The sequence below is a fragment of the Octodon degus genome, unplaced genomic scaffold, assembly GCF_000260255.1.
Source record: "Octodon degus isolate 3935 unplaced genomic scaffold, OctDeg1.0 scaffold00272, whole genome shotgun sequence".
Classification (NCBI taxonomy): Eukaryota; Metazoa; Chordata; class Mammalia; order Rodentia; family Octodontidae; genus Octodon; species Octodon degus.
In genome coordinates, this window is record NW_004524848.1 from 2,506,316 (window position 1) to 2,522,020 (window position 15,705).

Here is a 15,705-nt window from a genome sequence, read left to right on the forward strand (position 1 = left end):
TCTATTCCACTGATCCTCAGGTCTATTTTTTTGTGCCAGTACCATGTTGATGTTATCAAAGTAGTTTTGTAGTATAATTTCAAGTCAGGAGTTATAATGCCTCCTGCCTTGCCTTTGTTGCCCAGGATTGCCTCTGCTATTCTAGGTTTTTTCCTTGTTCCAAATAAATTTTAGCAGTGATTTCTCTAGGTCTGTGAGGTATGTTGGTCTTAATAATCCAGAAGAAAAGTATAAACACGAGGTATAAAAAGTAATGCCAGTCTCTTTTTAGAGACTGAGTGCCCAAACTGTAAACCAGGGAGATAGCTCAGTAGAATAAGCGCTTGTCTGGCAAGCACAGGGTCTTGAGTTCAATCCCCAGTACCACAAAAAAAGAAAAAAGAAAAGAAAAAGTAATGCCATATTAATATGCTGAGCTGTAAAAGACCTAAGTCAACTTCTGACAATTGCCAGTTCTGCTGATAACCCAGTACTGTTATGGACTATTGGACTATATTGGGTTATTTTGCTGAGTTCAAGTACCTACACTATTTGAACCAGCATCAAGTATGAAAAGGTCCTTTAAAGACTTCTCCAAATACAGCTTTTCTAACAGCAATGAAAAATCCATCTCTGACAAAACGAAACAAAAAGGGGGATATAAATAAACAACCATTTTGTAGTGAAGAAAATATATGTATATACGAAATAGGATAGATATACAGCTACTTTCTCTTAGTTCAATGAGAAAAAAGGTTTACTAATATTGTTTAGACAAGATATCATGTCTGCATCTTGTCCTCTGAATAACTACTATGAAGATAACAATAATATGCAATGTATGAATTATTGTGACTATCTTACTAACCTGTTTTTAAACTGTTTCATTGCTATTTTCTCATTAAAATGAATAAAAATTTTTATTTATTTATTTATTTATTTATTTATTTATTTTTGTGGGAATTGTAATTAGCACAGTGACAAATTATGTTTAGACACAGGAAAAATTTTTAAAAATAATAAAAAAATAAAACTTTTGGAATGGTCATCCACCCTGAACCTCTGATGCCTGATTTGGCAGGCTAAGAATCTCTGCATAAGCCCAGAACTAGCTTTATCTCAAGGGATTGGGAGCTCCTGAGGCCCACTGTGTGCCTGCTCAGGGTCCCATAACAAAGTTCCCATGTGGGTTTCCTAAGACCACTTACTGTACCTTTCATTAAAAGGATAATTATGTCTCTAGGATGTAGGTGATTTACAAGTTAAAAGAAGTGATAAATGATGTGCAATCACTATACTAATTTTTAAAACAACAACAGAGGCAGTGTAGGCTAGAAAATACCTTAAGGCAATGATGACAAACTTTTTAGAGACTCAGTGCCCAAACTGTAAACCAAAACCCACTTATTTATTGAAAAATCTCAACACTGCAATTAAGCCTGAATATTGAGGTTTCACTTTAGCAAAACAAACTAACTTCACGCACTTAGCTTGTGCGGTGACAGAGAGGGCTTTGTGTGCTTACTGCAGATATGACCATAGGTTTGCCTCCACTGCCCTAAGGGCTCTTTTTCTGTTCTTGCTATGGTTGTTGATTTATTATAAAATTTAGAGTAATTAATGTGTTTTCTGCTATAACCTGACATTACCAAGGACAGAAATGTTAAACTATGCTAAAGTTCTATTTACAACAGCTGATTTTTCAGCCCCTTCACTATACTTCTGTTATTCTGGAAGTCCAGCTCAATATTTGACATAAATATTCACTGAAATGGTAACTTAAAATTTCTGCTAGTTGTGGGTCCTGCCCCAGTGTGTCCTGAACCAGCCACTGAGACCAGGTGTGGTGGTGCATGCCTGTAATCCCAGATCTGAGAAGGCTTAAAACAGGAGGATCACTACAAGTCCAAGTTGCACAGAGAGACCCTGTACCAAATACACAGGAAAAAAAAATTTCTTCCAGAGTGATGAGGAGGAAGTTCGCTGTAGCAGCTCGAGCAAGAAGTGATACTGCTTTAGACTGGATTAAGGTAGCAATGATAAAGAAGAAAGCTTAGAAAATATTTAAAAGATAAAATTTACTGAACCAAGTTGTTGGTAGATTTTTCAGAAAAGGGCAAGGGCGGTGTCTGGGATGAGTCTGGGCTCCAGCTTGTAGAATCTCTGTACGCCAGTGCTGTTCAATAATGCAGGGTACTGGGAGGGAGAAGAAGTTTGAAGCAGGTTTTAGGAAGAGGAAATATAGGTTTAGTTTTAGCTATTTTCAGTTCAAAGTATATATAGTATGCCTAAGTAGATACATTTAAAAGGAAAATGGATATCCAGGACTGAAGCTTAAGAGACAGATATGAATTCCAAATATGTCTAATAGTAGACATAAATAAGTTCAAATTAAAATCTACATTAAACATGCTTACTATTCTATACTTTTATGTTAAAGCTTATTATAATCCACTTTCATTAATTAGTTCACATTCTCAACTATATCACTTATACTTAAACTATAATATATGCCTACATATAATAACTATATATATAATTATCTATCATTCTGAGTGGCAAAACAGATCTACATTCCTATCCCACTGGAACAATCCCAGAGGTATAAAGAACTGAGATGAAAAGATGAATCCAGCTCAGACTACATCGCTCTTATTCACAGGATGGGAAGGAGCAGTGTAGATGGGGCAGTTCTGTAACTAGCAGAACTGTGCTCTAACCATGGCACAGTGGGAAATTATTTGTCCCCCAACCGTGGTGAACTGATCCTACTTAAAGACATGGAGCTGAACAGAGGTAAGACAAGAAATGCACACAGCATTGCCTAAACTAGTATAGTTCAAGTGGTGTTTTGCTAAGGTTCACTGTGTAATGTTGCAATCTGGCTCCTAAACTAAAATCCCAGTGGATTTTACTTACAGACTAAATTTGGGGAATGTAAGATTTTGAAGCTGAAAGAAACCTTGCAAACCCTGTAACATTTCCATGTTCACTATGTAACTTTTCTCTGTCAGATCCTGGCGAAGCTCTGTGACATTTTACACACCGATTCTCTGGCAGAAGTTCTACAGTGGCTGCTTCATGCAAATACAAAAGGTGAGATTAAGATAAATACCTCTAAGTACTGAATTCAAGTTACCGTCAGAAATTGAGAATCTGCCAAAGTCCTTGGGTTTGGAAAGATAAGGCTGCACTATTATTTTCCCACTGTTTATGTGTCAGAATCATGTAGTGCTGTATATTCAACCACATGCATACTAGTCATTCAATGAATCCAAAATGCAGCATGCCTTAGGACTCTCATGCTGCAATGTTGTATTTGATTAGATTTATAGATTTCTGTGTAAAAATTTGTAATTTTTGTTTCTATTTTCTTTAATATGTTTTTATTTTTTCACATTCCATACAAATTTAAAGTTTAGCATATCAATGATTGATGGAAATACCTGGTCCATCTTGTCTAAGGTTTTTGATATTCAGATGATACTGATGTAAAGCTCAACAGCCTATGTTCTAGGGTAATAATATCATTAAGATTCTCTTCTGGAGGGTTAACAACTTAAGTTTGCAGAATAAAAAATTAAAGAAAAAGAAGAACTACAAGGATTGCTAATATTTTGGCCCTAGCCCTTCAAGGTCAGTGAGGACTCAGGACATCAGTGAACCTGTACTGTAACATCCTCTAACTCAGGGGTGTTCCAAATTTTCTGTTCAAGATTATCAGATTAAGGAGGAAAGTGATCAAAAATGTAGAGTATGCCTAGGGAGAGTCACCTAGAGAGAAAAACATTTTCTTAGGCTTTCACAGAAAGCAAATTGGTCAAGCAATGGCCATGACTCATCCAGATGGCTGACACTGTCAAAAGATCTACAAACTACTATACATGGTTTCAACATAAATCATGAGGGGATTTGACTGACCTTGTCAGATACAAAAGTTCCACTTTTAGTTATTTGGATCTTGCTTTATCTTTGTCTTAACCATCCAGCAGAAATGTACAACTATGTGGCATAAAAAGTAATGCCATATTAATATGCTGACCTGTGAAAGGCTCAAGTCAACAACTTCTAACACTGCCAGTTATGCTGATAACCCACTACTATTATGGATTATTGGACTATATTGGGTTATTTTGCTGAATTAAAACACCTACAATATTTGAATGGCAATGGAACACTCATCTCTGACAAAAGTAAACAAAAAAGTGGATATAAATGAAGGACCATTTTGTATATATATATACAAACTAGTTAGGATAGATGTACAGCTACTTTCTCTTAGTCAATAAAAAGAAAGATTTGTACTAATAGTGTTTAGACAAGCTATCATGTCTGCATCTTGTACTATAAATAATTACTGTGAAGACAACAATATGCAAGGTATTAATTATTGTAACTGCCCTAATAGCCTGTTTTGAAACTGTCTCATTGCTATTTCCTTCTCATGAAATTTAATCAAAAAATGAAATTAAGGAAGGAAATTGTATAGATTATAGTAGAAATCTATAAAATCAAGATTTAAAAAAAAACAATACAAAGATTCAACCAACTAAAAAGCTGGTTCTTCAAAAGAATGAACAAAATATACAAACAGCCAAATTTACCAAGAGAAAGATAGAAAAGACATGGCTGTACTTTGAAATGGCGGGAATGATAGCACAACAAACACTATCGAATACAGAAGATAGTAGCAACTATAAAATGTAATATTCCAACAAATTGGAAATTTGAAGAAATGGACAGATTCCTAGGCATATACAAATTACCCAACCTGAGCAGGAGGACACAAAAATGCTGAATAACAACTCCCTAACAATGAATGAAATTGAGACAGCAATAAAGAATCTATCAGCTGAGAAAAGCCCAGGATCTGATGAGTACACTGCTGAATTCTGCAAAATTTTTAACTGTTGTCTCACCAATACTTCTCAATCTCTTGAAAGAAGTCAAAAGGGACAGAATGCTCCCAATTTTATATAGGGAAGCCAGTACAACACTCATTGTAAGACCAGATAAGGACTAAACTGAAAAAGAAAACTATAGACCAAAACCCTTAATGAATATAGATTCAAAAATCCTCAAAATGATTATAGTGAATAAAATGTAGCAAATCATCAAAAAAATACGTCATGACCAAAGTTTTATTCCAGAGAATCAAGGGTAGTTCAATTTATGCAAATCAATAAGTGCAACACACATACTTATGTGGCAGGGGAGATACCATGATCGTGAAGGTGGGTTTCCCGGGGGGAGGCTTAGCCATTGCACTCTGGATGTGCTGACCCCTGCAATTTCCCCAAATGTAGGAAACTCGACTGCATAATTTGTGGCACTGGGGGACTGTGTTTTAGCTTTCCCCTGATTTCAAGTTTAAAAGAAATTTCTTGTATCTTTCATCCTTGCATGGTGTCAAGGTCCTGAGTTCAATCCCTGGTTCTACAAAAAAAAAAAAAAAAGAAGTGTAATACATTACATAAGCAGGTCAAAGTCAAAAAACATACAATATCAATAGGTGCACAAAAGACTTTCAACAGTGTACAATATTCCTTCAAGGTAAGACTCTAAAGAAAATTTGTATAAAAGACCATACCTGAATTTCATAAAAGCTATTTACTACAAACCAACAGCTAGCAGCATATTAAATGGGGAACAATGAAAATCATTCCCTCTAAAATAAGGAACAAGATAAGGATGCCCATTGTCACCACTTCTATTTGATATAGTACTCAAAATATTAGATAGACTGGTTAGACAGAAAAAAATATATATATGAAGAATTCCAATTATTATTGCTTGTAAATGAGGTGATACTCTACATAGATGTCCAAAGAATTCCACCAAAAATACTATTAGTTTTAATAACCAGCATCATTAATTTAGCAGAGTACAAAATTAAAAAACAAAATCTAATAGTATTTGTGTAGAAAAATTATGAACCCAAAAAACTATGGAGACTCTGGATGGCCTGTGGGACTCTGATAACCTCTGACCTTATCCCCTAGCATTCAGGCATGAAGCTTGTGCTAGTGCCTTTCTAACATTCTAAGAACATGTGAGGACTCTGAGAAGCCCACAGGACTCTGAACAACTGAGATTAGTGGACCCAGCATGCACAGGCATGAAACTTTCCTGGAGTCATTTAAGAAATGTGGAGGACTCTGGGTGGCCTGTAGCATTGTGGTAAGATCTAACCTTAATCCCTAGATTGCAGGTATGGAGCTTATGCAGGTACCATTCAAGCCTTTTAAGAAAGTAGAAAGACCCTGAACATCCTACGGGACTCTGGAGAACAGTGATCTGTGGGTCCAGTGCATACAGGTGCCAAGATTTCCTGGCACACAGTCCATCCATTTAAGAACTTATGAGCATTCTGGGTGGCCTGCAGAACTCTGACAAGCTGCTTCAATTAGCTCCCCAGCTGTCAGGTGTGGAGCTTGTGCTACTACTGGTCCAACATTTTAAGAACATAGGAGAATTCTGGGTAGCCTATGGGAAACTAATGAATCTGGCCTACACCCACCACCTACACTGAAGCTTTGTTGAGTATCAGCAAATCAGCCCTACTAGTAGTCAGAGCCTTGGTGAGTCCTACCCTTCTCCTCACTATAGTGGAATCCTTATTGACACACACCTCACCTCGCTCCCAACACTGCTATGTCCGGTTGATTATTGGGAACTTCAAACAAGCCAAAATGCAGAAGCAAAAGACAATCTAAGTCCTCTAGGAACCCAGAACAAATCCAGAAGACAAGGACATACTAGAACTTGAAAAACACACACCTGAAATTTCTGAAATGATAGCAACTGAGGTAAAGATACAAGTCCCTCAGTCTATAAAAAAATAAGATCAGAAATAATCTTTCAGGCCAAAAACTAAATGATGGCAGTCATTACAGAATTGCTCAGCACATATGAAGAAGTTATAGATTTTTTTTAAAAATATAGAATAAAATAATGATGGAAATACTGAATGACCAATACAGAAAAGAATTAGATTGAAACAGATGTCCAGGAAATTAAGAACTCCATTGAAAGCTGGTAGAACAGCATTAATGAAACTGAAGATAGACTTTCAGACCTTGAAGACAATGGTGCATCTAGTGAATGTGAAAGGAAAGATCTCTTAAAACCAACAATGAACCAAGAACTAACAGTTTTACAGCTTCAAGATGATGCAAATAAAAATAATATAACAATGGTAAGTGTCAATGAAGCAGCAAGAGACAACAAAAATGACATAAAAAGACTACTTGCACAAATACTAGCAGAAAAATTTCCAAACTTGAGAAAAGAACATGATCAAACAATAAGCAAGGCATACAGAACTCCAAACAGCCATAATCAAAATAAAGCTACACCTAGACACATAATTATTAACATCTCAGAAACTGAGCAAAAGAAGAGACTATTAAAAGCTGCTGCAGAGAAGAAACAAGATGACCTGTAATGGAAAGCACACCAGAATCATGGCAGACTTCTCAACACAAACCATCAAATAAAGAAGAGCTTGAAGTGAAATATTTCAGATCCTGAGAGAAAATAACTTCCAACACAATTTGATGTATCCTGCAAAAGTATCAAATTCAATGGCAAGATATAAACTTTCCATTAAAAAGAACCATTGAAAAATTATGACCACCAAATCAACTTTACAAAGAGTATGGGAAGACACTTTACAAAGAGACAGAAACAGCCAGAGCTTCCAAAACAACAGAAAGAAACTACAAAACAGAGCAAGTAACTAAAAAGAGGAAAAAAGCACAGAACCTAGAGCAGGAAAATAGCATGACAAAGATAAGCCAATACATATCAGTTATAACCATCAGTATAAATGACCTCAACTCACAAATTAAAAGAAAGAGACTGGCAGGGTGAATTTCTTTTTTCAGAACAAGTCAGTTTATTTTAGCACACCAAATATTGGCATTCACAGTTTCTTCAGTTTCATTGCCCTCAAGTCCCACAAAGGTGTGCAACATGTTCAGATGGGTGCTACACATGTAGGAATTGCACTGCAACTCAAGAAGCAGAGGTTAAGAGCTTGGAACTTCTCAGGAAATGAGCCATTGTTTTTACCCTGGAACGTGAACAGCTGAACAGTAGTTGCACACATCTACTGGCCCTACTTAGTTGTCTTTTGACTCTGCAGCAATAGGTCAGTATTAGGAAACAGATGAGCCTTGCACTTTGAAATACAAAGAATATGAGGGGCTCCTCAGGGCCAAGCATGCACTGCCTTTCCCAACAGACACATGTTTTGCTGAACCTGACTCTCATTTTCAAAGTGAAAGCCTCTACTGAATGTCCACAAATCCATCCATTTCTGATCTGACAATGAAGGGTTACCTTTGGCAAGCACAATTATTCCCAGCCAACTCATTGCCCTACTTTCTCCATTCAAGTTTTTCTGGGAACACAGTGTATTGTGTGAAAGAAGACTGGATAGAGAACTTGCCATCCTTAATTGTCTAGGGACCTAAGGAAAAGCATTGCAAATGTAGGTTGATCTAGCATGTGGAAAGAGTTCAGGAGAAGATCTATGATCTGTTTTTTATTGTTCAACTAAGACTAGAGATGGCACAGGGGTACCATTGCTTAGCCATACAAAATGAGCTACAGGCTGCATTGATAATTTAGATATTTAACTTTGGATACAAGTATAATTGAACACCACTCAACTCATTGGATCTTCTAAACTCAGTATCTGAGTGTGTGGGAGAGCTTCCACTCTTCCCTGAGCCCGCTGGACCCCTCTGAACCCATCCTAAGCCCAACTACTGAGTAAGACCTTCAGCCCACCTCTTGAGACCACTCCAAACCCCTTAAGAACCAGCCCTGGTGCAAGCCCAGTGAGAGTGTGGGAGAGCTTCTGCGCTCCCCTGTGTGTACTGGAACACTCCAGATGTAGCCCAAGCCCAGCATGTGAGTGAAAAGTTCATCCATACTATTGGGACTCCTCCAAACCCCTCCAGAACAAGGCCAGGCCTGACTTGTGAGTAAGAACTTCCACTGCACTCTTGGAACCCCTCCAGACCCAGCCCAAGCCCAGACCTGGTGAGTCTGTGGGAGATCTTCCAGAATCCCCTCTGCCTGCTGGATCCTCCCAGACCCCGCCCAGGCCTACTTGTGAGTGAGTCCTTCTGTCCTGTTCTCTGGACCCATACAGACCCAGCCCATGCCTGACATACAGTCCTGGTGTGAAACTCTGCAGAAGAAATCCCTGTAGAGAGCATAGGGGCCAGAACAGCCCATCTAATCCAGGAGCAGAACATCTTGCCAGAGGGGCACAACAGGTTCATTTCCAAGGGTTGCAGCTGCAAGAAGCTGAGCACAGCAGCCAGACCCAGGCCAAGCACAACGGGAGGAATTCAAACTTCGTAGATCTACACCCAAATTTCAGTAGGTGCTAAGTATATAACTGCACCAAAGCTCAACAACGAAGATCAGAGCACAGTGCTATACAAAGTGACAAAGAGAAGGAGCAAAATGCAGTCTTAGGCCCTGAGCCCACCCAGAACAATTGCACAAGACACTAGTACAGAAGAAATTGGGAATTACACAGCTGAAATGTCTGAATTAATGGTATCTGAAGTACAGAAAAAAATACTGCAAAAAGGCATAGAGGAACACAGATCAGAAATAACCTCTGAAATAAAAAAAGAAATCTCTGAAATAGCAGCATCTGAAGTAAAGAATCAACTACAAAAAGGTATAGAGGAAATCAGATCATAAATACGCTCTGAAGTTAAAAGAAAGGATAACTATAATGAAAGAATTAATAGCTGCTTCTCAAGAAGACACTGATAAAAACTAGAGGAGATAAGAAAAACAGTGAAATCCTTCAATGTGTGATATAGGAAAGAAATAGATAGCATGAAGAAGAGTCAAAAGAGATATAGAGGAAACAAACAATATCACTAACAAGCTTGCAAAACCATTTGAGTGAATATGAAAGATTTCCAGATCTTGTAGACACCATTGCAGTTAGTGAAAAGATAAGAAAACATTTCTTAAATCAAACAAGATGCAAGAAAAATAATTCATCACCTGAAAGAGGATGTAAAGATGAAAAATATAAGACTTCTAGGCATCAATGAGAAAGAAGGAGTCAATAAAAATGATATAAAAAGAATATGGGCAGAAGTAATAGGAGAAAACTTCATAATATGGGAGAAAAGATCTGACATTCAGTTAATCAAAGCATACAGAACTCCAAAGAACATCAACCCTATTAAAAACAGACCGAGATTTATAATAGTCAAGATCCCAGAAATCCAGCACAAGCAAAACATACTAAAAGTGTTTAGATAAAAGAAACAGATCACATTTAATTTTTATTCATTTATATTTTGGTGGAACCAGGGATTGAACTCAGGACTATGTGCTTGCCAGGGAAGTGCTTTTTGCACTGAGCCATCTCTCTGGCCCCCAGATCACATTAAAAGGAAGACCCATGAGAATAATGGCAAAATTCTCTTCAGAAACTGGGAAGTCAAAAAGAACAAGGAGCAGAGTACTTCAAGTCCTCTATGAAAACAAATTCCAGCCCAGACTACTATACCCTGCAAAAGTCTCTTTCAAGTTTGATGGAGAAGTGATATACTTCCATGACAAACAACAACTAAAGAATTTCATGATGACAAAGTGAAAGCTACATAGACTACTAAAAGATGTTCTAGAGAAGGAAGAAAATGGTCAGAATTCCATGAAGTGGAACAAAGGGAATCCATTAAATAGGGTAAACAATTAAACAGAAAATAGAGAAAAAGGAATGAACAATAACAGGCAAATAACATGTCATTCATAAGTCAGTACATCTCAGTTATAACCATCCAAATAAATGGGTTCAATTCACCAATTAAAAGAAATAGACTGGCACAGTGCATTAGGAAACAAAATCCAACAATATGCTGTATACAAGAAACATACTTAACTCATTCAGAAATCCATAGTCTGAAAGTCAAAGGATGAAAAAAAAATGCTACACACCCCAGAACCTAATAAAAAAGCAGGGGTAGCAAGCCTGCTCTCAGACAGTCTCAACTTCAAACCATGAATGATCAAACAAAATAAAGAAGGCTACTATATACTTATTGGGGGGGGGATTCAATAGGAAGAGGTAACACTCATAAATATGTATGCACCAAACATGGAAGCATCCGACTATGTAAGACAAAGCTTAATGGACATGAAACATACAATACTGAATACGAGAATCTTAAGAGGAGACTTAAACCTCCTTATGCCATAAAGATAGGTCAAGCAGATAAAAAATTAGCAAAGAAGTAGCAGAACTGAATCAGACCTTAGGAAAAAAAGACTTAGTGGACATATACAGCCTCTGCAACCCAGCCACAGCTGAATACACATTTTCTTCAGCTGCACATGGTCATTTTCTAAAATAGTACACATACTGGCCCATAGGTCATGCTTAAGTATATGCAAGATAACAGAAATTATCCCATGCATATTATCTGACCATAGTGCAATGAAACTAGAAATAAATGACAAAAGAAACCAGAAAACCCCCTAAATAAATGGAAATTAAACGAAACCCTACCCAGCAACTAATGGATCACAGAAATTAAACAAGAAATTGAACAGTATCTACAATTAAATGAAAATACAAGTACAACTTATCGGATTTCATGGAATGTGGTGAAAGCAGTTCTTAGAGGGAAATTTATAGCTGTGAATTCACACATCAGGAAAACAGAATGGGAACAAATAAACACCATAATGCTGCACCTCCAACATCTAGAACAGGAAAAACAAACCAAGCCCAAAGCCCAAAGACAGGAAGAAATCATAAAGATTAGAGCAGAAATAAATTCAATTGAGACAAAGAAAACAATCCAAAGTATTATTGAAACAAAAAGCTGGTTGTTTGAAAGGTTAACTAAAATGGATAAGCTCATAGCTCACCTCATCAAAAAGAGGAAAGAAAAAATTCAAACACAAGCAACAAGGAATGAAAAGGATATTATTACCACAGACCCAGGGGAACTTCAGAAGATTATCAAGAGCTAGTTTGAGAATCTTTACTCTCAAAGAGGAGAAGACAGAGAAGATGTGGACAGATTCCTGGAATGTTACAAATTGCCCAAACTGAATCATGAACATATAACAACTCTCAATAACCCAATAACAGCCAAAGAAATGGAAAATGTAATTAAAAAAAAAACATACAAAGTCCAGACCCTGATAGATTAACAGCTGAATTCTACAAGAAATTTACAGAAGATATAATTCCAATACTCCCCAAACTCTTCAATGAAATTGAAAAAGAAGCAATCCTCACAAAATCTTTCTTGGAGGAAAATATTATACTGATACCAAATCCAGGAAAAAATGCAATTAAAAAAGAGAAGAACAAGCCAATCTCCCTCATGAACATATATGTAAAAATCATCAATAAAATCATAGCAAATAGAATACAACAAATCATCAATAAGATTATACACCCTGACCAGGTAGGATTCATTCCAGGGATACAACGATAGTTATATATGCAAATCTATAAATGTGCAGTATACTATATCAATAGATCCAAAAAAACCACATGATCATCTCAATTGATGCAGAAAATGCTTTTGACAAAGTCCAACACTCATTCATGTTCAATGTCCTACAGAAAGTTGGAATACAAGGCCTAAACTTCGATCTGATATAAGCCACCTATAACAATGCAACAGCTAACATAATTCTAAATGAGTAAAAAAAAATCTCAAATCGTTTACTCTCAGCTCTGGTAGAAGAGATGGATGTCCTCCATTACCCTTCCTATTCAATATAGTTCTTGAATCATTAGCGAGAGCAATTAGACAAGAGACAGAAATAAAAAGAATAAGAATAGATAAAGAAGCAGTTAACATACAGAGAGGGAATTTAGAGAGACAGTGCCTTTTACAATAGCATCATGGAAAATGAAATATCTTGGAATTAGTCTAACTAATTATGTCCAAGATCTATTCAATGAAAATTACAGTAATCTGAAAAAAAGAGATCGTAGAGGATTTAAGAAATTGAAAAGGTATTCCCTGCTCCTGGATAGGAAGAACCAACATTGTGAAGATGGGCATACTCTTAAAATTGTTGCACAGATTTAATGAAATCCCTATGAAACTATGGTCAACATACCTCACAGACTTAGAGTAATAGTATCTAAAATTTATTTGGAACCAGAAAGACATAGAATAGCCAAGGCAATCCTGGACAACAAAGACAGGGCAGGAGGCATTACAATTCATGACTTGAAAATATACTACCAAGGTACTGTGTTAAAATCAGCATATATTGGCAGCAAAATAGACCTGAGGCTCCAAGGAATAGATTAGAAGATGCAGAGCCCTCTACAAACTCACTCATCCAACTTATCTTTGACAAAAAGGCCTAACATGCTTACTGGAAGAAAGCCAGCTTCTCTAATAAATGGTGCTGGAAAAACTGGTTCTCTACATGCTGAAAACTAAAACTTGACGCAGTGCTATCACAGTGCTCTAACCTAAAGTGAAAATGGAATAAAGATATTCAGATAATTGAAACATATAGAACTCAGAATAACATCAATGCAATTAAAACATACCCAGACATAATAATCAACATCCCAGAAATTCAGCACAAGAACATTATATTCAAAGCCTATAGAGAAAAGAAAAATCCATGGGAATAATGGCAGATTTCTCTTCACAAACCATGAAGTCAAGAAGAGCATGGAGCAAAGTACTGCAAGTCCTCCAAGAAAACAAATTCCAGCCAAGACTGCTATAATCTGCAAAACCCTGTTGTAAGTTTGATAGAAAAGTGAAATACTTCCATGACAAAGAACAACTAAAGAATTTCTTGATGATAATGCCAACCCAACCAGACTGCTAAAAGATATTCTAGAGAGGAAAAAAACAACAACTCCATGAATGAAAATTGAAAGAATGCACAAACAGCGCAAACAATTAAAAATAGGAGAAAAAAAGGTATACAACATCAGGTAAATAACATGTCAATCATTAGGTCAATACATCTCAATTATAACTATCAATGTAAATGAACCCACTTAATTAATTGAAAGAAATGGAGTGACAGAGTGGATTAGGAAGCAAAATTCAACAATATGCTGTACACAAGAAACACACTTAACACATAAAGAAATATATAGGCTGAAAGTCAAAGGATGGAAAACAATACTGTATGCATCAAGATCTCAGATAAAAGCAGGGGTAGGAATCCTGCTTACAGATAATCTCAACTTCAAACCAAGAATGTTCAAGCAAAATAAAGAAGGCCACTACATATTGGTTAAAGAAAATATTCAAGAGGAAGAGGTAACACTCACAAATATTTGCACACTCAACTATATAAGACAAATCTTAATGAACATGAAAAATCTAATATCTAAATACCACAATCTTAACAGGAGACCTTAACATCCCCTTATTCCAAACAGATCTGTCAAGCAGACAAAAAATTAGCAAAGAAGTAGCAGAACTGCACCAGAACTTGGAACAAATGGATTTAGTGGACATATACAGAGTGTTCCACCCATCCACTTCTGAATACACATTTCTTTTAGCTGCACATGGGACGTTTTCTAAAATACACCACATACTAGTCCATAGGTCATGCGCAAGTGTGTGCAAGAAAACAGAAATTATTCCAATGCATATTATCTGACCACAGTGCAATGAAACTGGAAATAAATGACAAAACAAAGCACAAAACCCCATACATACACGGAAATTAAACTATACCCTCCTCAGCAACCAATGGATTACAGATGAAATTAAAGAAATTTAACAATAGAAAATTCAAGCACAACTTATCAGAATTAATCGGATGCAATGAAGCAGTTCTAAGAGAGAAATTTATAGTTGTGAATTCACACATTAGCAAAACAGAAGAGGAACAAATAAATACCATAATGCTGCACCTAAACATGAGAAAAAGAAGAGAAAGTAATCTCAAAACCCAAAGAAAGGAGGAAATTATAAAGATAAGAGCTGAAATTAATTCAACCGAGATAAAGAAAACATTACAAAGAATTAAAGAATTAAACAACTGGCTCTATGAAATATTAAAAAAAGCTGATAAGCCCCTAGATAACCTCATCAAAAAGAGAAAAGAAAAAACTTCAAGCAACAAGCAATGAAAAGGGCAAAATCACCACAGACTTTGTGGACATTCAGAGGATAATCAATAACTACTTTGAAAATCTTTACTATCATAGGATCAAAGACACAGAAGAAATGGATAGAATTCTAGAAAGGTAAAAATTGCCAAAACTGAATCAAGAGGATATAAGAACTCTCAATAACCCAGTAACTGCTACTGAAATTCAAAATGAAATTTAAAAATTACTGATAAAGAATAGTACAGGTCCTGATGGATTCACAGCTGAATTCTACAAGAAATTTACAGAGTATATAACTCCAATACTCCTGAAACTCTTCAATGAAATTGCAAAGGAAATAACACCCCCAAAATCATTCTTGGAGGCAAATATTATAATGATACCAAAAACAAAGAAAGATGTAACTAAAAAAGAGTACTACAGGTCAATGTCTTTCATATATGTAGATGCAAAAATCCTCAATAAACTCCTAGCAAATAGAATACAGCAAATCATCAAGAAGATTATACACCATTATGAGGTAGAATTCATCCCAGGGCTGCAAGAATGGTTTAACATAAACAAAATCTATAAATGTAATACGCTATGTCAATAAAACCAAA

At 36.2% G+C, this 15,705-nt stretch overlaps 1 protein-coding gene and 1 non-coding gene across 2 annotated transcripts in view; both read left to right on the plus strand.

The window, feature by feature from the left end:
• LOC101575948 (uncharacterized protein C4orf17 homolog) overlaps positions 1-3,107 on the plus strand; it is a 21,426-nt gene extending 18,319 nt beyond the window's left edge. Inside the window, 1 exon segment of the mRNA XM_012512765.1 lies at positions 2,994-3,107. Within this exon segment, the coding sequence (XP_012368219.1) occupies positions 2,994-3,107 (114 nt within the window).
• Positions 3,108-5,176: 2,069 nt separating this feature from the next.
• LOC111814123 lies at positions 5,177-5,340 on the plus strand. The gene has a single exon (XR_002819194.1). It is a non-coding gene; the product is annotated as a U1 spliceosomal RNA (small nuclear RNA).
• The last annotated feature ends 10,365 nt before the right edge of the window (positions 5,341-15,705 follow it).